The following is a 23,003-nucleotide window of genomic DNA, read 5'->3' as shown; positions in this document are numbered from 1 at the left end:
CTCCTGGGAAGGGGCCGGCACCTGGCGTCCCCCCGTGGCGCACGGGACGCGGGGCGCACGGAGACCGCGGAGCCTCCCCCGGCGGGGCTCGGGGGGCCTCCGGTAGCGGAGGCAGCTCGGAACCGGGGGGTTCTCGCCCACCCCCGCCCGCCCCCGCCGTGGTTCGCCCCGCTCCCCCTGCCGTCGGCGGCGTGGTACGGCCCGGGGGCGGCGCGCTCGGCCCGGAGCCGCTCGGGGGGGGCCGTGCCGGGCCGTGCCGGGCCGGGCTCCGGCGGGGCCATGAGCGCGGCGGGCGGGCGGGACGCCTGCTGGAGATGTGAGTACCGGGCACCGGGCGGCTGGCGGGGACGGGGGGCCGCGGGGAAGGTGCGCGGCCCGGCCCCGGCACAGCCCCGGCCAGGGATGCTCCTTGGCGGCGGGATGCTCCGCGCAACGGGGGCGTCCTCCCGGAGCCGCACCGCGACGTCCCCGCTCCTCCCCCGGAACGGGGCTGGTGCTCCGCCACCGGGGGGCCTCCCGTGACCCGTTCCCCAGTGCCTGTCCCTCCCCAGGACGAGGACGTCCCCTGGTACCGGGATGTCCCCATCCCATCATCCCCAGGACAGGGATGTCCAGTGGTATCGGGATGTCCCCGTACCACATCACCCCCGGGACAGGGACGTCCCCTGGTACCGGGATGTCCCTGGCTCATCACCCCCAGGACAGGGATGACCCCTGGTACCGGCATGTCCCTGTGCCGTCACCTGCAGGACAGGGATGTTCCCTAGTACTGGGATGTCCCCATGCCATCACCCCCAGGCCAAGGACATCCCCACCAGTTTGGGACAGGAGCCCCAGCACAGGACCAGTGTCCCAGGGGTGATGGAGCCCTTCTGGCTCTGGTCTCCTGCCCTGATTGACCCCATCGGTGTGTCACAGGCCACCACAGGCAGCAGAGCACCCACCAACCCCCCTGCGTGCCGCTCACACACGGCTCCATGCAAGGTGTCGAGCTGCTGGGGGACGGGGAACACGCCACGAGGGGCTGCTGGGGGCATGGGTTAGGCTGGGGGTCATGCTAAAAGCAAGCAGTGCATCAGTGGAGTGAGTCCTATGGGAGCCATCCGCATCGCTGGGAGTCACCCATGGGACAGCTGGTGGTGGTTACGGTGCTGGTGACACCCATGGGACAGCTGGTGGTGGTTACGGTGCTTGTGACCATGCAAGAGGGAGAACTCAACACAGCCACCAGCTCCTATCCCAGGGGTTTAGGATCCTCCAGCCTGTGCCTCCCTCCAGGATCCGGGCTTTTTTTTGCTCTTCTTTGACTCTTTCGTAAGCCCTCAACCCATTACCTGTCACGGTGTGGGAAAGCAAACATAACCCCGGGGCTGCAGGGGAGGAAGCCGAGTGGATCCTGGCGATTGCCACCTCGCCACCCGGCTCCAACCCGAGCGTAGGGAGGTGGGAAGCCAGCAGTGAGCACCCGGGGAGGAATCGTGCCGCGAGCAACACGGGGAGCAGTTGTAATGAGGAGAGCTCTGCCAGGAGATTTCACGTTGTTCCTCCAGCCAAAATCACAACATTAAATCTATCTCGATGTTAGTAAGGGGCTGCATTGATGGCTCTCAAGGATATACTCTTGATGGAAGCTGGCTTTAAATGGACTTTACACGGCTGGGAACTGACTGCGGAGCTGCAAAGGGACGGAGCTGGGAGCGGAGACTCGGCGCTGGGGGAGAGGACGAGCGCGGGGCGAGGAGACGCCCATCGGTGACGTCCTGGTGAAGCCCCCAGGAATTAGTGGATGTCAGGAAATGCGGCAGCCCCCTGGTGCCCAGTACAGCTCTGGGCACATCCGGGCTGAGGCCGGTGGCAGCACATCTGGGGACAGGCGTGGAGCACCTCATGAAGCCATGGGCTCCTTCGGGAGCGTGAACCACCCGGGTGCTGCGTCCCCATCATCGGCTTCCAGCCTGCTCCGGGGCGCTCCGAAAAATGCCTAAATTCGTTGTCAGGCAGATTCACCACAGCAGGGGGACACATCTGTGGGGGTTAATTACCCTCATCGCCAGAGCTGCTTCCTAATGGGAATGGTTGGGGCTCGTGGGGCCTGCGGGGTGTCCACAGGAAGGGGCTGCTGCAGGGGCAGCCGGGGTGGTCCCCGTCCTCCTGCTGCTTCTCTGGGGGTTTGGCTTAGAGGGAGCTGGTGGCTGCGACACAGACGCTGAAAGCTTCAGCAGGAGAGGAGCCATCCGGCAGGGCTCCCGGTTCTCGTTCTGTTTTTGCGCTGCTCATTCCCCTGCTCTCTCTCCCCTCAGATCTGGACATGGCCAGGGAAGCCAAGCCGAGCCGAGCCAGGCTGGGCCAGAAGAGGCAGCACAGCAGCAGCCTGTACCAGTGAGTGCCATGGCATGGTGGGGAGTGGTGGCAGGGCATGGAAGTGGTGGGAGCTCCTCTTCCTCTCCCTGCTCTTCCTCCCTCCAATCCTTCTTCTGCATGCCCTTGGTTGTGGATGCTCACCTGGCTCCATAGGATGTCCCTACCCTGTCCCCATGGACACCTCCCTAACCCTAACCCCAACCCTAACCCTCCTCACTGAGGGTCTGAGGCTTCTTCTGCCCAGGAGAAGAGAAGATCCCTGTGGTCTCCACGTGGTTGCAGTTTGGGCTTTTAAATGAGGTCCCTTGGGGGACAGGTGCCCAAGCAGAGATCTGGGGGCATGGTGTCCTACCAATGCAGGGGTGGGGGCCACCAGCAGAAGGGCAGGTCCCTGTTCCTGTGTGTGTTCAGCTCCTGGGCTCCGCAGGGACCCTCATCCCTGCTGGTTGCCACACCGGCACGTGGCACAGAGGGGACCAGAGCCGGCACCGGGCTCTGTCTCTCGTTAGAGAGCTTCTGGATTGAATTAATTGCTCTGCCCGTTGCCATGGCGCCGGGGCCATGCAGGGATGCAGCGCTGGCAGGGCAGGGACCGCGGTCCCCGTGGCTGCTGGAGCACGGCAGCCGCTGCATTGCTCTTCCCGCGGGATGCTCTGAGGAGCCGCGCTCGTCCACGTCAAAGCCCATCTCAGGGTCACACTGCAAAGCGAGGCCAGCACGTGGCGAGCCGGTGACCGCGCGCATCCGGCTTCGTGCGTAGAAATGGCAGGAGGCACACCGCGGGTCCTGTGGCGCTCCTTTCTTCCCCGCAGGACACAGTGCCCTTGTGGCAGCAAGGGACAAAGCGCAGGTGCCCGAGGCTGCTGTGGCAGTGGCGATGCTCTGAGCTTTGTCTCACCTCGTGCGAGGCTTAATCCAGCGCTCATCGGCTCCACGAGAGCTGAAGCGGGAAAATGAGCATCAGCACCTTTCCTCCTCCGCGGCGCGTGATTTATTGCCGGCGTGTCGGCTGCCCGCGCGGGAGGCAGTTCGATGACAGATCGCCTCTTAATTTGGAGCTGAGCGAGCCGTCGGTGTGCTCCTGGAGCCAGGGACTGTGAAATTCAACATCAGCCAGCTCCAAATCCAGAGCCCCAACCGCAGAGCCCACTCCTGGGGATGGGGACACGCGGTGGGCAGCTGTCCTTGCCCTGCGGTGCCACGGCTGGTGACTTGCTGTCCTCTGTCCCCTCCTGCAGCAGTAACTGTGACCTGGACTACGATCTCTACAGGGACGACTTCCCGTACCGGTGAGTGTGGTGGCACAAAGCGGGGGGCCCAGGCGGGCAGCCCCAGCACCCGTTCCCCCGCCTCTGGCAGAGGCTGCGCTGGCCTCAAGCAGCACCCATGCCGGGGCTGTGCCAGTAATTGGGGCGGGGGCAGCGTTTTTATGCTCACGTTGCTGGTTTTGTGCCCTCGCAGGGTGTATGAGTACCAGAAGATCCCACCCCTCATTAACCGCATCCCTGTCAAGGCCAGGAGAACTCACGCAGGAGGAGGAGGCAAAAGCAGCCCGAGCCCCCAGCCCGGGGCGCGGAGCAGCAGCAGCTCCACGGGGACACGGACAAAACGTGAGCGGGATGCGGTGGCTGGGCTGGAGGGGAAGCGCTGGGTCCTGCGGGAGGGGGCGAGCCGGGGAGCCTGGCTGCATGCACCTCGGTGCGTTGCAGCAGTGCCTGTGCCCACACCTCTTGCTCGCTGCTAACCTCATTGCTACAAGGCGCGGGGTGGGATCCCGACAGCTCCTCTCGCCCGCAGTGCGAGCTGAGGAGCTGCACTCCATCAAGGGGGAGCTGAGCCAGATCAAGGCGCAGGTGGACAGCCTGCTGGAGAGCCTGGACCGCATGGACCAGCGGAGAGAGCGGCTCTCAGGTGAGGGATGCTGCCTGCCCCAGACTCAGCCGGGTCCAAACCCCGCTGAGGCGTTCCCCACACCGGTCCCCTCCCCTCGTCCCCTTTGGTGCCATGGGGCTTTGCCCCCTGCCCTGTGAGCACGGGGCTGGTGCTCTGCACGGGCACGCTGAGCTCCCACCATCCCTGTCCCCGCAGGGTGCAAGGAAAGTGAGAAGAAGAGGGCGGAGGTGGGCACAGCGTCGCCGTCCCCGGTGGGAGAGGGCTCCCGGGGCAAGGAGGGGACAGGAGGGGACGGGCGCAGTGACCTGCGCACCATCGACAGCGCAGAGGAGAGCACGGACACGGAGGAGACGGTAAGGCAGAGGTCAGCTGCCTTCCCCCAACTCCCTACTTTGCCAAAACCGGGTCCTGGTGGGCTCTGGAAGGGACGCTCCGTGCTCCCTGGGGTGCACCCGAGGACCCCGCTCTGCTTTTCTCCTTGCAGATGAAAACGCACATCTCAGACCCCGAGGGGAGCCACTAGATGGACTGGGTATGCTGGAGCCTTCCCAGTGTGCCAGCAGCTCCTGTCTTGTGTCCGTCTTTCTTTCGAGGCTTCCAGCTCGTGCCACGCTGGTGCCAGGTGCCCGCTCCCAGCACTCACGTCCCCTGCCATGGTGCCATCAGCCCCGTGTCCCACCCTGGCCAGCCACGGTGAGAGAAGTCTGTGTTTGAGTGCGCTTTGGGTTTGTTTTTGTTTTTTTGTTCCTCCTGTTTTCCAGCTAGGGATAAGTACACAGGGCAGGGAGGGTTGGAGGGCAGAAGGCCCACGTCCCAAAGGAGCAGCAGCCTGGAGCAGAAATCCACGGTGTCCTCCTTCCTTGGATAAAGTGTCCCATACACACCGGTCACATCCCGAGCCCTTGCCCCCGAGGCGTGCCCCCAGCTGCCTGCACACTCGAGGGTGGGCTCGTGCTGCTGGAGGTGACCGCCCTAAAGAGGAACCAGAGGAGCTCTCAGCACAGGAGAGAGCCACAGCCCCATGCCACCAGTGCCATGGCACAGGGCCCGGCGGCTCCCAGTCACCCGTGCTCACAACTGGGTTTTCCTTACTGGTTCCCCAAGGACTCCCACCATGCTCCTGTCAGCAGGATGGAGCCTCTGCCCCGGGAAGTCGCGCCCCCAGCCCCACTCCCACCGTCCCGCAGAGCTGTGCCACGTGTCCGTGTCCCTCGTTTCTAGGTCGTCCTTCTCACTGGTAGGAAGTTGTTCTGTATCTCTAATTTGCCCCGGTAAAAGAGTGTATTGTGTTGGAAAGGAAAAAATAAAATAAAATTTGTATTTCTTTTCTCTGGTTATTTGACTCCGAGGTGGTTTTTTACCGCTTTGGGTGTGGTGTCTGAGAGCTACTGCAGCTGGAGCTGGACTCTGCAGGGGACCGGGCGCTTTGGGTAAGCAGCCAGCACCGCACGCAGCATGGCCAAATCCAGCTGCTGTGCTGAGGCGAGCCCCAGCAGAGCCAGACCCTGGCTCCAGCTCCTTTTCCCCCAAACCAGGTCAGGGTTTGCAGGGAAGAGGGCCCCAGCAGACTCAGGTAGGCAGAAGACTCACCAGAAAAGCCTAATTTATTGTAAAAAAAACGAAACGAAACAAAACAAAACACAATGTCTCTGCCACCCTGGAGCACCACGGGCAGGAGTCACGGAGGGCCAAAGTCTGTGACGGGACACTGTGGTCATGGTGGGGACGTCGCAGTGGGGACGTTGTGGTGCCAGGGCTTGTGGTGGTGCCGAGCCTGGGGGTGGCCGGGCAGGATGCGTTGGGCTCAGCTGCCTGAGTGTCTCCAGCGTCACGAGGGGTGGCTCAGGTGGGGAGTCTCTGGTGGTGCCAAGGACGGCTTGGGGAGCCCCTAGAATTGTCCAGCAGCACCAGGGGTGGCTCTGGAGGGGTCTCCGGTGATGCGAGAGGTGGCTCTGCCGGGCTCTGAGGGTCTCCGGCAGCGCTGAGAGCTGCTCCGGGGCTCTCCGGCAGCACGAAGGGTGGCTCTGCAGATCTCCGGTCGTGCGGGTGGCAGCTCGGGCAGGCCCCGGGGGTCTCCGCCGGCACCGGGGGAGGCTCCAGGGATCTCCGGAGGCGCGTGGGGCAGCTCAGGGCGGCTCCAGGAGCCCCCACCGCCACCGGGGGCGTCCCTCAGGCGCTGTGCGCCGCGTCCCTCCGCCGCGCCGCCCGCAGCAGGCTCTGCCTCAGCACGGGGTACAGGCGGTGGCAGCCGTCCAGGCCGAGCCTCAGCGCCTGCCCCCAGCTCTCGGGGTCCCCTCCGCGGCCTCCCCCGAGCACCGCCGACACCTGGTTGAGGGCGGGCAGCAGCGCCAGCGTCAGGCGGGCGGCGGCGCGGCGCTCCTCGGCCTCGCCGGGCTGCAGCAGCCAGGGCCCGGCGGGGTCGCCGGGGTCCCGACAGAGCGCGCAGCCCACGGCCAGGTCGTACATCTCCACGCCGGCGTCGGCCAGGGCCAGCGAGGCGGCGCTGACGGCGGCGGCCAGCGCGGAGCCGCCGTCCTGCAGCAGCAGGGCGCTGACGGCCAGGCGGGCCCGCGGGTACCGCGCCAGGCGCACGGCCGGCTCCAGCGCCTCCCGCAGCGCCGCCGCCGCCTCCCGCTCCGCCTCCCGCTCCGCCGCCCCGCCGGGCCTCGGCCGGGCGCCCCGGCCGCTGAAGGGGGCGCGGCGGAACTCGCACACCAGCCGCCCCCCCCGCCGCCGTCCCCCCCGGCTCGGCCGCCTCCCGCGGCCCCCAGGCGGCGCACAGCACCTTGGTGCCGCCGCTCAGCTCCACGTAGGCCGAGCCCTCGGCCTGGCTCAGCAGCCCGGCGCGGGCGAAGAGCGGCCGCAGGGCGCAGGGGTCCCGCGGCCCCGCCGCTTCTCCCTCCCCGGCCCCGTCCTCGTCCTCCTCGGCGCCCGCCGCCCACAGCGCCGGCGGCTGGGACTCGTCGGGGCCCCGCAGGCGGCGGTGATCCAGCGGCATGGCCGCGGCAGCAGGAGGAGGAGGAAGAGGAGGAGGAGGAGCCCGGCCCGCTCCGCCCCGGCCCGCCCCGCAAGCAGCAGCAGCAGCAGCCGGAGGGCAGCGGCGTTTATTGTCAGCTCCAAGGGGCACGGGGGGCACAGGCAGCAGCAGCCGGTGGGGGTCCCGGGGGGGTCCGTCAGTTTTTCAGCTCGCCCAAGTGCAGCCTGGCGAAGTCCGTGGCCAGCCGGAGAGCCTCGGACAGGCAGCCCACGTTCTTGCCCGTCGCCTGCGCCGAGACGTCCTTGCCGCCGCCTTTGCCGTCCATCAAGCCGGACACCTCCTGCACCCACTGGCTGGCCTTCAGGCCCTTCTTCACCGTCTCCTGGAGACGAAAAGAAGGCAAAAAGGAGCTTGACGTCGAGCAGGGAGGGAAGGTGGGCAGGAGCAGGGCACGGCAGGACAGAGCTCCTCCACGTGCAGCATCTGGCCCCATGCCTACGGCCACATCAAGCCGCGGCTCTCCCCCTTCCCCTTCTGCTCCACAGACAGGACCCGATGCCTCTTCCCCCCTGCTGCAGCACCCTGATAACACAAAGCACAAGGCTGTGGCTCTTGCCGACCTGAATGATTTTCGGCCTTGTAACATCAGATAGAGCTGCTGTCTGGAGGCCGTGGATCCTCCACCAAGGCACGCAGACACACCACCAAGGCTCACAGAAAGGCACAGACACTCACACAGACTCTCAGTGTTACCTGGGGTACTTGGCACAGGCAGGTGATTCTGCCAGCTTCATTATCTACAGCGAAGAGCATGGTGGCAGTCTGGGGGGAATGAGTCTTGAAGAGCTTCAGCGATTCGTTCAGGGCCTGTAGAGGACAAAGTCACAGTGGCACACCTTCCTCTGGGCTTCCAACCAGCCTTGCTGCAGCCCCCGCAGTACTGTGCAGCCCCCAGGGCCCCACGAAGACTTTGAGGACCTGGACTTGCATTAAAACAGCCAGCAGCATCCTGCAGTGCCCATTCTCTCATGTCATCTTCTGCACTACCTTTGGCCTCTTGGCAGACTGCCTCCTCCCCCAGCTGCTGAATGCTGGGCAGAGCTGGCTGTCCCCTCACAGCTGCAGGGAGCTGGGGACTTGCAGAATTCATGGCTGTGCAGCCCCAAAGCAAGCACCGCTGTGTTTTGCCTAAGTGTAATGGTAGAAAATGGGGAAAATGCTCTGCCCAGGGTGCGATGAGAGCTCCCAGCAGGAGGGAGGAAATGTTCTGCAAAGAGCAGGACTCAACTACAGCGTAAAGAAGCTGCAAGGGTACCAGACCCATCCCAAAGGTTTCCCTGTCAGATCGCCATGCCACATTCTCACCCACTGCGATGAGGGCCTCACAAAAAACAAAGCAGTTTTTGACTCCCACACAGCTGCGAGCAGCAGCGCCGGTGTCGAGATGGAGACAGCAATGGAAAAGGCAAGCAGGAGTCTGAGCAGCACCAGCTCCAAGGCTCCCAAAGTGGAAATTTAAATAGGGCATTAAAGCTTGGCTGTTCCAGCCTCACAGCACGATCAGCCCCCGCTGCATGGCACTTGCGAGGAACAGCGGTGCAACAGAGCACACACAAGGGAGCTTTTATTCACAATAGAAAGAAATTTAACTTGTGCTAAGGGGGAAGGGGCAGCTTCAGCCCTGGCTGGATTAGAACAGGAACCTTGCTGCAGCGGATGAAATGCCCTGGAGCTGGGGGGCAGCTCTGTGATCTGGCCCTGTCCATGCTTAGCCCAGGACAGTTTCCAGAGCTGATCTTTAAGCCTGCAATTTTGTGTCAGGACTCCTTTGGGATGAGCCTTACCTGGAACCTGATGCAATTTCCACAGGGGTCCCTATCCTCACCAGGTCTGGAAGCTCAGCAAACGGTCAAGACCTCCCCAATCCTGCAGGCCCATTTGTAAACCCAGTGGGACGCTGGGATTACTACAGAGGTCCTGCCCCTCTTCATTACCGCTGCTCAGGGCTGGTAGGTGGTGAGACACCTCTGTCTCCCCAAGCAAACAGAGACCACCCAACTGGTCCTCAGGCACACGGGAGGTTGTTGAGGAGGGACCAGACTTTCCCGTACCTTTGCTGAGGCTCCATTTTCCATTTCCATGATGACCAATGGCTGGTTAGGGTGACTCTCAATGACTTGCTTGGTCTTCTCCAGCACCTGAGGACAGCAGTGTTCAGACACCCACACATTGCATACAGACACAGGAACCACCCAGGTGGAACCTCCCTGCCGACAGAGGCCCCCAGGGTGCCCCAATGTACCCATGGCCCAGCCTGGAGCAGCCCCACACTGCCATTCCAGGAACAAAAGATGCTCAAAATTGCACGTGTGTTCTGCGAGGCAGCAGCAGTGCTCCACGTGGTTCCTCCTCCAGGAAAATCCAATGGGATCTAGAGGCAGAACCATGCACCGCCCTTACCCTGCACCCAGGTGCAGGGACACCACCGCTACGGCGGGAGCACCCCATCTTCCAAGGTAGCAGGCATGGAGGCAGCCACAGCTCAGCTCCCTTCCACACTGGGCACAGCTGGAGCTCCCAGAAGAGCTGCCCATCAGCACCCCCACGCTGTCCTTTATTCCCACCCAGGGCTCACTCGTTTCTGGATGTCAGCTTTGCTTGCACGGTCCAGGTCATCCATAACTTTCTTCAGTGCCTTAACAGCCTCTCTGAGTTCATCCTTCTGCCACTGCGGGATAACAGCAGTGGCCAGTGTCTGCAAAACAGGCAGGGGTGGAGGGTTAAAGGGACAGGTGACCGTGGCAGGAGGCGGGGCACGCTGCACTGAGCTCATGAACCTCAAGGGCCTTGTCTGGCACAGCCTGATAAACTCCCCTCTCCCAATGTCTGACAAGCTCAGGTGTGAGGCTGCAGCTCCCACAGGACGCAGAGCTGGGACCTCTCTTGAGCTTGTGTCCTACAGGGTGCTGGCACAAGACTTCAATTCACCAGCAATTAAACCCTTGAGACTAATTGAGACGAAGTGACCCCAGGGGAGACAGAGGAGCAGGAAGCTGAACTTGGGCCCCATTAAACCACCCGATGCTGGCAAGCAAGGCCCCAGCACTGCCGCCACCCTCACCTCGCTGAGGTCCGTGATCTCCTTCTGCACATCCTTATTGGGAGCTGTCTGGACCTTCACCTTGGCGTCCAGGGCTGACAGCAATTTCTTGAGGCTGTCCACTTTCCTGAGGGCCTAGCAGAATACATTTTGAGTTATATCATGCAGGGAGAGCTTCCAGGCTGGGCTCCTGGCCATCCGCATGAGAAGGGTGAGGAAGGCTGCAGCCCCAGACATGGAGTTCAGTAACTCCTAGGGAAGTAGCTGAGCCATGCAGCGCTTGTCCAGAGCCACGGTGTGATGCTGGCCGGACTCTTCTTTGCCAGAAGGAATGCTAAGATCCTCCCAAAAGAGGACAGCAGCTCCCACATCAACCCCCTTCTTCCACTTTAGGCAGCACCAGCCCAATCTCGCCCAGGACCAAAGCCACCTGCCTCTGCAGCAGAGGACTGCACAAATGTCAGGTGGGAACAGCTCCCACCTCCCTGTTCCTTGCCATTCCCACACCTGATGGAGACCACAGTGCCAAGGGGCTGAACAAGTTCTGGGGTTTGCCAACTGCTGAGAGCTCTGCACCTGCAGCCCATTCTGCAAACCACCATGAGCTAACCCTGCAGCCACCTCTGGGACCACCCCGGGCCCTTCTACCACTCTAACACAGCAGCTGCTGCCGAGACTTCCCTCCCACCCCTCTCTCTCTTCGTGCTGTGTTGGCAGAGTCCAAGCCATGAGTCCCTCAGGCTCTCAAGCCAATATACCCTTGTGCTGAGTACCCCAGCAGGGACACTGGGCAGATTTAATGAAATCAGCCTTGGCAAAGGGTTAATACGTGTGCACACACGTGCCAGTGGTTTCCTGCAGGGCTTGGATCTCACAGGAGATCACTCCTGCCTCCTCTTACCTTCCGAGCTTCGGCTCCGGTGACTGCCACTATCCTCCGGATGCCTTTAGCAATCGCTTCTTCTGAAACAATCACAAAGTGGCCAGCATGGCCGGAGTTCTGCAAGTGCCTTTGGAAAGAACCCAGAAACAGACCCATAACAAGAGAAAGTTATCATCTCATCTCAGCAGGATTCAGCATGGAAACCAGAAAACCACCCTGTCAGGGAGGCGCTGCCAGGGACAGACAGAAAGCCCAACCTAGCCACCAAAAGCACAGCAGCGAGGGGAGGGTGGCAAGGCCCAGCACTGCCAGAGACTCTGCATGCGAGCAGGGCCAGCATGCAGGCAGTTTCCCTATTTGCCCACCATATACCCGCACCTCAACAGCCCCCAGGAGCCCAGGCTCCACAGGGACTCCTTTTCACTCTCCCCACTGCCTTCCCTGGTCTCTCCAGATACTCACGTCCCTCCGCAGAACTCGATGGAAGTGATGGAGCCCGCAGGGCCAGAGGGGTCGGCCAGCAGCTCCTCCACAGGGATGCCAATCGACACCACGCGGACAGGATCGGGGTAGGTCTCATCAAAAACTGCCCGCAGTCCTTGGATAGCTTTGGCTGCTGCAAGAGGGCAGTCCTTGGCATAGACAGTCTGCAGAGCACAGGAAAGGGGTGCAGATGAGAGTTAGTCCTGTGAGCTGTGACTGAGGGCCTGCATTTCCAGGATATCCTGACTTCCTCTGAAAGATCCTAAGAGGGAAGTTACATGCCTCACCTGACCTGGGGTTTGTGGGGCTGCAGGGATCCCAAGATAATTGACAAATCTTCAAAGCCCCCGATGTCTGTGCCTGCTCAGACCCCCTGTGCTGTTGTACATTCAAATGGTTTCTAACCGTGAACTCCTGAGCAGGACATGAGGTCCTCCTGCGGTCTGATCTGGCACCGGGCTGGCATTATACAGAGCAACTCTCTTGTCTTTGAGGACACATCACCACTCTGCTAAACTCCTTGGCTTTTGCAGACAATATGACGCTAGAACAGACAAGGAACCACTCCAACCCTGCAGAGGGCTCGGTAGCAATGAACAGATCAACGTACATGGAGGTTTCCCACTCAAAATCCTCTGAGGTGATGCAAATCTACGCACAATACTGCGTCAGCAGCTGATAAGACTCCTACTGAGCCCAACTTCCAGTACCCCAGATCATCCAAAAACTTGACTCAGGCTATTTTTTTCCTGAGTATACCTCTACCAGCCAAACCCAAGGATCAAAGAGAGGGAGCTGGCCCCTGTATGAGAGGTCAGTGGAAAAAGGTGGACAAGGCATAACTTTCCTCTCTGCCCTGACACTCCAGGGAAACAGCAACGTGACAAACGTTGAACTGCACCGACAAACAGTACAATGCACAACTCAGTCCCAGGGAGGGGAGCACCCTGGGAAGGAATGGGATTCAAACCAGACTCCTCCTGAAAGCTGGTGCCTCAGCTGTCCACTGAGCCCAGTCCAAACCCTGCAGCAAGCCAGGAAAAGGATGGGATCCTTCCCGGAGGATGGGGGCAGCTAAGCACCATCCCACCCCACAGGGCTCACCCCTGCAGCCCATACCCACCTTTGCCTCCTCAATCATCTGGTTGGCGATGCCTTCAACCTGCTTGATTTCCTGGGTAGATAAGGCTCCCTTGGCTGTGAAGTCAAACCGCAGCCTGTCTGGTGCGACCAGCGACCCTCTCTGGTCAGCCTCTCCCAGCACCGAGCGCAGGGCGAAGTTGAGGATGTGAGTGGCCGTGTGGTTGCTCATGACCGGCCTCCGCCTTGTCTGATGGAGAAAGGCACTGTTAGTTGGGGTCCCGTACTAGGGCCATACTGGTCCCAGGATCACCTCTGGCACTGGAAGTGGAGGCTAACATGCTCGTTCAACAGAAGCCTGAAGTAGCTGAGGTGACCAGGAACAACTTGCTGCCTTGGAGCCTCAGCTAAGAGAGAAGGACATTCCCCCACCACATTTGTACGTGGCTTTTCACTGCCAGTCCCCTTGCTGGGCCTTTCTGGAGAGACACCAAGGACAGAGCAGGTCACAGACACTGATCTCCACTCAACAGGGAAAAGCACTGCAAGATGGGAGCCTCCTCTCTTGCTCCAAAGGTGCCTCTATAGGGAGGGGAGATGCATTTTGCAGACTGGGCTCCATCCAGCACTCCCTCAGCAGGCTGAGCCTGCTGGAGCTGTATCTGGAGCAGGGCAGACAGCCCAGGCTCTCCACTGCCATCCGTAATGCTTGGGGCTCAGTAGACATCCAGCTCCCAGTCAGGACCAGAAGTGTGGTTCTGCTGTTGCTCAGCAAGACCCAGTGAGCACGGCTGAGCCAGCAGGGTGTTATCCACCTCATGGAAGGAGGAAGCCAGATTCCAGGAGGGAGATGCCCTGACTCAGAAGGCCTGGAAGGGCCACGTTGCTTGCCTGAATCGTGTGCTGTGAGGAGAAGAGGACCCGATCTCCAAGTCTCCAGGGCAGTACCAATGCTGCTCCAAAGAAAGGAGACAAAATCCAGGGACAAGAGATGAACCCATCTGTAACACTGCCTTAACTCACCTCATCGATAGACAGCAGGACCTGGTCTCCTACTTTCAAGCTTCCATACAGAGTTCCTATGTGAAGCACGTAGCCTCCTCGGACCTGCACGTTCTTCACAGTGAATTCAGTTTTCTGTACAAAGAGGGAGATGCACACAGTGAGGGGGTGACAGGCCAAGGGAGGCACATAGTCCAGCCAGAGCCCTGAACTACAACTGGAGGGCATCAGTGAGAGCTGGACCGGTGTACAAGATATGAGAAAGCGAAACGTCCCCAGGCAGAGCACACAGTGACACAAAGCAGAGAAGGGAGTGAAGTGGGGCATGGTTATGAGACACAGCATAGCTGAAAGAGGCCCTCAGCTCGAAAGCACTGTCCTTCAGCACAGCCACCCCAGCAGCACCACCACCAGAGGCACCCACATCCTGGCGACAGCCTGATGCTGCAGCAGAGTTCAGCACAGCCTCCCAAAAAGCAAAAAGAGCCAACTCCAGAATATCTGTGCCATGCTGCACCCCTGAAAAGGAACTCTGTGCAGTTCCCAACACCCGCCACAGACAGGAGATCCCTCGAGCTTGCCTGGCCCCTTCTCCTCTGCACACATCTGCCCCAGCCCCAGGTCAGACTGAGACCAGTGAAAGGCTCTCAGTGAAAGACTCACATCCTCCCTGCTGTCGTCGTCCTTGACCATGTAGCCCTGGTCATAGATCTGCCCACCCTGCTCGGCGTAGAAGCAGGTCCGGTCCAGCACTATCCCACACTCCTGGCCTGTGGATACCTCCTCCACAAACTTCTTCTCCCTGCGGATGGCTTTCACTGTGGCCACAAGGCTCCCAAAATCTGTCGCCAAGACAACAGGCAGTGTCAGTAAAATAGGAAAACCTTGTGGACACCACACAAGAGAACTTCAGAGCAGCACATTCCAGGAGCTACCACATTTGTAGGGGGTAAAGAGGAAGAACTAGGGCAACAGTCGGATAACAGGGAATTTCATTCAGTGCTCTCCGTGGCAGGCACAGTCACTTCCTTCCACATCTACGTGGAAAATCAGCAGCACACACGGCTATGAGCCTGGTGGCTCCCGCATCTCCACCAAATCAAAGAATGAGCAGAAAGAGCCACAGCAAACAAAGTGGGCTGAGGAGCCTTTAAGGACCAAGCAGAATCTGCAGTCCCCTGTGACACTGGCAAAGGAGCAGTCGGGAAACACAAACACGGGAGTGTGGAGAGGCAAAGCTGCAGGAACTGGAATCCCCTTAAGTCTCTCTGATCAGGTCAGCAACAGATCTGAACAGTAGGGCAGACCTTGGACAGTCTTGCCCTTCTCTTTCTCTGCCCCACTTGTCACAAGCAGGCTATTCACCTGCACCCATTTCCACTCCCACCTCCATGTCCCGGGAAAGATGAGCCCAGAGGGGACCTTGCTGAGATGCATGCTAGGAAGACAAATCAGCTTCTCCCGAAGACATGCAGGAGGAAAGGGTTTGGCAGCAGAGGTTGCTTCTGAGAGGGCTTTTTCATACCGTAGGTCCCGCTGGGATCTGACGTATAACCGTATTTCGGTGAGTCGTCGGTCACCTCCAGCCCTTGGGCCCTTAGCTCTTCGATGGCATAGATGTCCAGCATGAGGAGATCCTCCCCGCCAGCACCCTTGCCCTGGGATTTGAGCTGCCAATGACAAGCACCAAAGTTTAAGAAAACCTACCCCAGCAGTGGTGGATGACAGTGCTGGTGTTGTGCCCTGGTCTTTCCCACAGGGCACTGGGAGCTTGAGGGGAGAGCGCAACCCCTAAGAAAGGAGCAGAGACCCATAACCACAAAATAAAATGAAGGGACTCCTCCCTGCCCACTCTCAGCCAAGCTCCCCCACAGCTGTTACCTACCTGTGCATTTTTCCGCTCTTCTTCAAAGCCCTCCATGTCCACAACAAGGCCTTTCTCCTCTGCAATCAGCCCAGTCAGATCCACAGGAAAACCGTAGGTGTCGTAGAGCAGCCAGGCAGTATCACCTTCAGAGAAAAAGCAGAGAAGTCATCATGCTTGTTCCGTGAGCTAGTGCTCTCCCCTTGGCTTTGTGCTACTGCAGGACAACGAATGGGGCTGGTGAACACAAACAGCTAAAAGGCTCCTCGATCCTCTTCGGGGCAAAGAGATCGCACTACCATGGGCACCTCAGAGATCTGAGCAAGTGTACACAGGCCAGAGAAGAGAGGGGTGGCCCAGCTCTGAGCAAAGATCTTTCGATTCCAGCTCTGTGCCCACCCCACCTTCCACCATCTCTCAGTTCCCAGCCCAACTCAGCCCTTGGTCCCAGATGGTAAATGCATTTTGGCGCATACAGACAGGAATCACAGCCTCACCAGGAATGGTTTTACTGTCACCCAGGCTCTGGATCTTCCTGTCCAGGATACGTCGTCCTCTGCTGAGTGTTTTCAGGAACTGATCCTCTTCCTCATTGATAATGTCCTTCACCATATCTGGGTCCTTCTTCAGCTCAGGAAAGGCATCTCCCTGCAGACCCAAAAGGCATGGAGATCTGCACACCTCAGCAGATGAAGTCTTCAGCAGATACAGTGGAGAGGGGGAAGAACTCACCAGTGACTGCACCACAACGTCAACCAGCGTGGCAAAGAAGCCCTTGGGGGCGTTGAGCTTCTCATGGGAGTAGCGCACAGCCCGTCGGAGAATCCGTCTCAGCACATACCTAGGAACAGCAGAGCCCCTCAGTGCAAACATCACACCTCTGATTTGTTCTCGGGGGCTCCACCGGCACCCACCTACCAGCACTCCCTTCCCAGACCTCAGCCCCAGGACTCAAACTCACTGTGAGCTTAAAAGTCAGTCCCGTGAGTCCAGCACAGCCCCCCAGCCCAAACTTTGTTGCCTTTTTGACAGCAGCACTGCACAAAACAGACTTCTGTGCCTATCTGTCCACAGCAATCTGTTTTGGGCATTCATACAGCAGGACTGGTACTCACAAGAACCCTCAGACCTGTGTGTCCTGGCCTTTTGGGAGGACTTTGCTACAGGGATACAAATACACTGAGCAAACACTCTGCTATCTGCTGCTTCAGTGACGAATTCAGACATCCCAGAGACACACCAGGTCCCACTGCCCTTAGGGAAGCCGTGCTGAACAGAAGGGGTGCAGCAGCACTGCGGCAGCTCCCTTCTTACCCCCTGCCAGTGTTGTCAGGTCTGCCCCCATCGGAGAGGGCCAGCGTGATGGTCCGCGCGTGGTCCGCCAGCACGCGGTAGGCCATGTCAATGCCGTCTGCGTCCTCAGCGCCGACCTGCCCCATGTACGGCCTGGCACCCGTGCCCTGTGCAGAGAGAGGAGAAGGCGTTAGGCAGACGGGGTGGTAACGGACAGCAGGGATCAGCAATGAGGCAGAACAGGGGCCAGCCTCGTCCCGCTGCCCGCAGCCACACACATGGCACACTCCTCTGGGAAAGGGGTGACTCGGTGAAGCCGGGGAAGACGGAGGGCTGTGAGGCTGTGCGTGCTGCCTGCACTTCCAGGGCTGAAGGGTGCCCAAGGCCAGAGGGAGGTAAAGCCAACTTATCCCACCATTAAGAGCCCAGGACAGAAGAGGGAGGGAGGGGGGCAGAGCCTACAGGGAACCAAAAGGGAAATCTGTTTGGCTCACTGGCTCACGGGCTCTGCCCTGGCATAACCTGCCCAGCCAAGAAACCTTTAAAATTCTGTCACATGGGACAGGGTCCCAGCCCCCCTCTTTTAGGGCATTTCCATCTGTACTCAAGGGAAAGACATTGCTGTAACAAAGCAGTGCCTGCAAGTGGTGTGGTTCACTGGAAACACCTGGGAGAGCTGCACTGCTCGTGTCCCTTGTTCTCCTCTGCAAACATGCCCCGAGGCAGCAATTACCGGGCCAGCCAGAGTTCCTACCCTCGGCAAAGTACAAACCCACAGGGCTCGAAGTAGCTGGGAAAGCAGAGACCTGCAGACATGACCTTCCCTGTCTGACCTGCCCCGTGCATCTCCCCAGAGACCCAGGGAATGGATGGATGCAACTGGATCCGGCCCTGACTCTCCAGTTTGTACCTTCTGGATGGCTTCAAAGTAAGGAAGGAAAAGGTCGGTGTCATAGTTGGACATCTTGTTCTGCAGCACTGAAACCAGCCGCTCCAGACCCATCCCAGTATCAATACTTTTCTTGGGAAGAGGTTTCAAGCTGCCATCAGCTTCCCTGTCCAGCCACAAAAAAAAAAAATACAAGCTGTTAAGGATGGAGGCTCTGCAGGGGCATCCCCAACTCTCCTCTCACCTTTATCACATTTATGACACGGGCCCACAGACAAGCCACACACAAGGCAACTTTAATAAAATATAATTAACAAGACACAATGGCAACTTAGACCCAGAGGAGGATGGCGTTTATGTCCAACGGATTCCTGACCGATGAACAGAGAGAGCATTTCTAGTCTATCCCCAAAACCAGCATGACTGATCTCTTCTATACAGGTGGGCTGGGGCCAGAGCATCGCAAAGCACGCAGCTCCCAGACAAGTGGGAATGACAAGCGGGAATGACAAGCAAACCCAGTCCTCCGGGTCTCAAGAACCCGATGGGAGACCCTAAATGAAAAGCAAGGCTCCAAAGGTGCTCCCCAGGTCCACAGCAGTGTGCTCAGCCTCCCCTACAGCTCTCACTTCCAGGGGGGCAACACCAGAGTTCGGCAGCTTCCTACAGCACCCAAATTGCTGGTGATGCTTGCAGGTATAGGAACAAGGCCACAGCAAACAGCAAAGCAGTACAGAGGTGCCTGGGTTAGAGCGCTGGGAGCGTAGCCAAGCTGCTGGGCTGGGAAGCAGGTCTTACTCACCTGTTGAACTGTATGAACACCAGGTTCCAGATCTCCAGGACGTTGGGGTCATCCTGATTGACCAGGTGCGAGGCATCCCTGTCCCCGATCCGGTCATAGTGGATCTCACTGCAAGGGCCACAGGGGCCTGTGTCTCCCATTTCCCAGAAGTTATCCTTCATATTGCCAGGCAGAATCCTGCCCTCAGGCAGCCTGTAACAAGAAACTCCCGCTGACCAACAGAGGCAAGAATTCCCCCACCTAAGGAGGAAATCTCACAATAGAAATCTCAGTGCGCTACTTCCCTGGACGAGCAGATGAATCGTGAGGGCAATTGAAATTACCTAGGGGTAGAACATCTATCTGCCTTACGAAAACAGTGGGACTGGAGAGGACAAGGCTGAGTGGTAGACTATGACTGAGGGTTAGAAAAATCCCAGAGGTTCAAAGCAGAATCAGACACACTCTGAAGGCACAGGTCCCCAGGCAGCGACTAAGAGGAATACACGGGCGATCTCTGAACATACTTAAACAAATGACTGTGGATGCTGGGATGGGAAGATGAAAAGAGTAGAGACCATAGTCAGGGTTGCCTGCTTTCCTTGAACAGCATCTTCTCAACTGCCCTCAGAGGCAGCACACTTGGCTGGACAGACCACTGATCTGACCCAGCAGGGCCCTTCTTATGTTCTTAAGCTTACACAAGAGATTTTGAAATGAAAGCTCTAGGGCCTGACCCGAGTCTCAGTCTCTTCTATCTAATGCCAGTGCTTCCTTTTGGCTTTGTAGCTCCACCACCCTGCAAACATTATTTGTGACATTTCAATTTTGTTAAAACCTCCTGTTTTAAGTGCTCTGCCTCATAGCCCATGGCATCTTTCTCTGAATAAAGCCACATGGCTACTGTTCATCAAAACACGCAGCTTTCTCGGTTAAAGGCCCTCACCCCAAATTCAGCCAGATCTGCTTGCATTCCAGATCTGGTTGCAGTCCTGCAGCCTCATTTCCACCAAAGTAAGTGACGTAGAGTCTTTCAGCAGGGATGCCAAACTCCTTGGTGAGAAGGTCCAGTGCCAGTTTACAAGCGAGCTCCTGCAGAAGGAAAGATGAGGTGAGCAAGTGAATGCAAACAGAGCCTCTCTTCAATGTGCAGTACCTGCCCACGCAGAGTACTGGCTACTGTAGGTATCCCTGGCTGCCTTGGATCTACCCAGTAAGTCTCACAAACATGCAGAAACCTTCCACACCAAGTCTCTCCTGAGGTCCCCTTGTATTACCAGCTTTAGCAGACAGAAGCTGGACCAAAGCAGCTCTCTGCTCTGAAACAGTCAAGAGCTTTCAGATTTTTGGCACAAGAAACAGGCAAATTAATATACACAGCAAAAAGGGCATGAGAAACATCTCACACAGCTTTCCAGCTATCATGTTCTCTGTGCAAAAAAGAGCCTTTGAAATCTGCTGTTATGCTGTATTCTTAACATCCCCATCGTGGTATGAACCCTACACTAGCAAGAAGCTTGTGAAAGGACATTGATATTTCATGATCACTCCTATATGAGGTCCATCTAGTCACATAGCATATGCAATTCCCCACAGCTCCAGGACAACCACTAAAACCTCTACCTGAAGACTCCAAACTGCCAGACTTAATACAATCAGCTTTGTCAACCTTAAGTAATTAATCACAAAACATTCTGCAGTCGGAAGAGCTTATTCCAAGGAAATCAAATGTATGATAAGAGCTACTCTGTTTCAAGAGATTCTCATTCCTCTTGGCAAATGCTCTGCTGAGTTCATAGAGACATATAATTTTCAGATTAGCCTATTTTACCTTGAAGTAATCCCCAAAGGACCAGGACCCCAACATCTCGAAGAAAGTGTGGTGGTAGACATCTTTTCCCACGTCATCCAGGTCATTGTGCTTGCCCCCAGCTCGGATGCACTTCTGAGTATTGGTAGCTCTGCTCAGTTTAGCAAGCGGGTGCGAGGGGTCGATAGTGTTGAGGAAGATGGGTTTGAACTGAGAGGACAGAAAAAAGGGGAAATCAAGGAGCCTGTTTTCCTATATTGAAAGCCCCAGCAAGGCAGTGTCATCTACATCACAGTACCGCTGGTCTGGATGCCCCTGAGGCAGCCTTCAGAAAGAGCCTGCTGTATGCTGCATGTGAGGAGGATGCAGGGCCCAGCACACCTGCACATGTGCCTGGGGCACACCAAACCCCAGGACTTCCAAAGGGACTGAAAACAGCCAGGTTCCCAATTGCCAAAATCATTGAAAACTCCAGCAGAACTCTTCCAGCAGCCCAGCCCCAACTGCTCATTAAAGATACTGTTACTAGTTTGTGCCAAGATTCTCTCTGCCACTCTTTGCAGCGCTAGCTGTGGTCCAAAGGGTCAAGGAAGAGAGACTGGCAGTGCTCATGCTGCATCACAATCAGCCCAGCAGGCACAGGAACTTCTCCCAGCAATCTTGTCAGCTCTGCAATAGCACATGGGACTCCAGCAGACACACCAGCCACCTCTTTGCGACCAGAAGAAGGAGAATGCAACAATAATTTTCCACAAGACCCACAGAAGAAACTGCTAGTTATTTTGTCTGTTTGAAAATTCTATCTTCAGGATGCAAAGGGCCAAATATAAGCCTCACTTTAGTGAAACCAAAGCAACCAGCTCAGCCCAGGGAGCAGGCACTGACAGGTGAAGGGAGAACTGAACTCCCTGCAAGCTGAAGCACTTACAGAGCCAACCTTACATGGAAAGGAGCCACCTAAAAAGAGAAGGGTAAACGCACCGCCAAGATGTTGTCTGCAGGAGGTTTTAAGATCCATTTATTGCCTAATAAACAATTGCTAAGTCCTGTCATCCAGTAGAAGCTTATTAGGAAGAAATGGGCACTCCAAAAGCTCTGCATACAGCTTCACAGATTGCAGCTGCTAAAGGATATGTTCACAAGGACCAGAGCGAGACCTACCTGATTCATACCAGCATTAGCAAAGAGCAGTGTGGGGTCATCCAGGGGGATTGTAGAGGAAGAGTGCACATAGGTATGCTGGTTTTCCTTGAAGAAGTCAATAAATCGTTGCCGGATCTGGCTAGCTGTCAGCGTAGATTCCATCTTGAAGCTGCAGGTCACAGCTGTCCACAGCAAGCAGAAGGGAAAGCGGCAAGGCCCCGGTGCAGTCTGAGGAGACAATAATCACAGAATCATTAGGGTTGGAAAAGACCTTCAGGATCATCTGGCCCAACCATCCCCCTGCTACCAACGTCACCAGCTCCTATGCGCTGTCGTCTCAGGCAAGAACATCAGGATCCCTGCTTTTATCTCCTGCAAGGGCCCTTCTGCTTTGATAGCCATTCTCAGCAGCCCCTCGGTTTAGCGATGAGCCTGCCCCACGCGGTGCTGGCCCAGACCCAAGCATCCCCTCCCCGGCCACGGGGGAGCCACGGGGACCGGCCCCGCGCGGAGCCACCACCGCCCGCAGGGCCCCGGGGAGGAGGGAAGGAGCCGGCCCAAGGGCACCGGGGGAGCCGGGATCAGCCCCGGCCCGATCGGCCCCGGCCGCCCGCGAGAGGTCCCGGTCCCCGGTCCCGACCCCGCGCCCCCCGCCCGGCCCCGGCCCTACCTCGCCGGGCGCCGCCGCCGCCCCTCGCCCCGCGCCGCCGGCCTCGCCGCAGAGCCCGCAGCGCCCGCCGCCCGCCTCCGATTGGCTGCCGGAGCCGTCGCTCAGCCGAAGCCCCGCCCGCTCCACCTCTCCCGGCCACGGGGAGGGCCGCCCGCCGGCTGATGCAATGGAGGGACGCGGCGGCCACGTGACGCGGCTGGGGTGAAGCCGAGCAGGGAGGCGCCATTTTAGGGTTGCCCGCAGTGTGCCCTCTAAGGGGCCTTGGGGGGCTGCCCCGGGCCGCGATGGAGGGAAGACCGTAGGGGCCGGGCCGTGTGGCCCCGGGCCTCCTGCTGCCCGGTGCAGCCCCGCATGCGATCCTTTGGCCTCGTCCCCTCCTGCGGAGGGCACAAGGAGCTTCCCAAGGCTCAGACCTAGAAGGTCAAGAGCTTACAAAGCCTTTGCGTGGGTCAGAGGTGACAAAGTCATGGTGCAGCTGCTAATTGGCAGGCTCCTCTGCTTGCCTTACTGTACAGAATCACAGAATCACAGCGTGGTTTGGGTTAAAAGGGACCTTAAAGGTCATCTAGTCCAACCCCTGCCATGGTCAGGACAACTCCGACCAGGCCAGGTTGCTCCAAGCCCCATCCAGCCTGGCCTTGGGCACTGTCACGGATGGGGCAGCCACAGCTCCTCTGGGCAGCCTGTGCCAGGGCCTCACCACCCTCTGAGTGAAGAATTTCTTCTAATGTCTAACCTGAATCCGCATTCTTTTAGTTTAGAGCTGTTGCCCCT

General features: G+C 58.5%; 3 protein-coding genes across 6 annotated transcripts; 1 reads left to right on the top strand and 2 right to left on the bottom strand.

The window, feature by feature from the left end:
- The first annotated feature begins 209 nt into the window (after positions 1-209).
- On the top strand, positions 210-5,591 carry LOC121077003 (RNA-binding Raly-like protein). The gene is made up of 7 exons (XM_040571748.1): positions 210-316; positions 2,301-2,379; positions 3,600-3,650; positions 3,823-3,971; positions 4,159-4,272; positions 4,450-4,607; positions 4,739-5,591. Exons 1-7 carry the CDS (start codon positions 280-282, stop codon positions 4,775-4,777), a joined length of 627 nt encoding a protein of 208 aa, XP_040427682.1. The 5' UTR covers positions 210-279; the 3' UTR covers positions 4,778-5,591.
- Positions 5,592-5,840: 249 nt separating this feature from the next.
- Positions 5,841-7,376, bottom strand: EXOSC6 (exosome component 6). Its single transcript, XM_040571750.1, is given in 3 exon segments — positions 5,841-6,355; positions 6,397-6,979; positions 6,981-7,376. Coding segments are annotated over 2 exon segments (828 nt in total). The 5' UTR covers positions 7,253-7,376; the 3' UTR covers positions 5,841-6,355; positions 6,397-6,423.
- On the bottom strand, positions 7,343-22,335 carry AARS1 (alanyl-tRNA synthetase 1). 4 transcript variants are annotated; one of them, XM_040571734.1, is made up of 21 exons: positions 22,230-22,335; positions 21,578-21,787; positions 20,438-20,626; positions 19,553-19,698; positions 18,628-18,819; positions 17,847-17,991; positions 16,958-17,103; positions 16,376-16,484; positions 16,141-16,291; positions 15,665-15,789; positions 15,305-15,449; positions 14,443-14,621; positions 13,801-13,914; positions 12,821-13,027; positions 11,677-11,861; positions 11,233-11,341; positions 10,353-10,466; positions 9,867-9,986; positions 9,343-9,429; positions 7,985-8,098; positions 7,343-7,613 (listed from the first exon to the last, which is right to left on the bottom strand). In XM_040571734.1, the coding sequence occupies exons 2-21, from the start codon at positions 21,719-21,721 to the stop codon at positions 7,428-7,430; spliced, it is 2,907 nt and encodes a 968-aa protein (XP_040427668.1). In that variant the 5' UTR covers positions 21,722-21,787; positions 22,230-22,335; the 3' UTR covers positions 7,343-7,427. The 4 variants fall into 4 exon arrangements, with proteins under 4 accessions (XP_040427668.1, XP_040427665.1, XP_040427666.1 ...); XM_040571731.1 differs by lacking the exon at positions 22,230-22,335 and adding an exon at positions 21,867-22,211; XM_040571732.1 differs by lacking the exon at positions 22,230-22,335 and adding an exon at positions 21,871-22,211.
- Positions 22,336-23,003: the final 668 nt, after the last annotated feature.

Source organism: Cygnus olor, chromosome 12 (genome assembly GCF_009769625.2).
Source record: "Cygnus olor isolate bCygOlo1 chromosome 12, bCygOlo1.pri.v2, whole genome shotgun sequence".
NCBI classification, from domain to species: Eukaryota; Metazoa; Chordata; class Aves; order Anseriformes; family Anatidae; genus Cygnus; species Cygnus olor.
The sequence above is the reverse complement of the archived record's forward strand: the minus strand, read 5'-3'. Positions and strand labels throughout refer to the sequence as shown.

Bases quoted from the DNA above. Each gene is read 5' to 3' on its own strand.
- LOC121077003 (XM_040571748.1), top strand. From the start codon at position 280: ATGAGCGCGGCGGGCGGGCGGGACGCCTGCTGGAGAT. The intron at 3,651-3,822 runs GTGAGTGTGGTG...GTGCCCTCGCAG, and splicing joins AGGGACGACTTCCCGTACCG to GGTGTATGAGTACCAGAAGA. The intron at 4,273-4,449 runs GTGAGGGATGCT...CTGTCCCCGCAG, and splicing joins GCGGAGAGAGCGGCTCTCAG to GGTGCAAGGAAAGTGAGAAG.
- AARS1 (XM_040571734.1), bottom strand. From the start codon at position 21,721: ATGGAATCTACGCTGACAGCTAGCCAGATCCGGCAACGATTTATTGAC. The intron at 16,292-16,375 runs GTGAGTTCTTCC...TTGGGTCTGCAG, and splicing joins ACGTTGTGGTGCAGTCACTG to GGAGATGCCTTTCCTGAGCT. The intron at 7,614-7,984 runs GTAACACTGAGA...TTTCGTCTCCAG, and splicing joins GCCTGTGCCAAGTACCCCAG to GAGACGGTGAAGAAGGGCCT.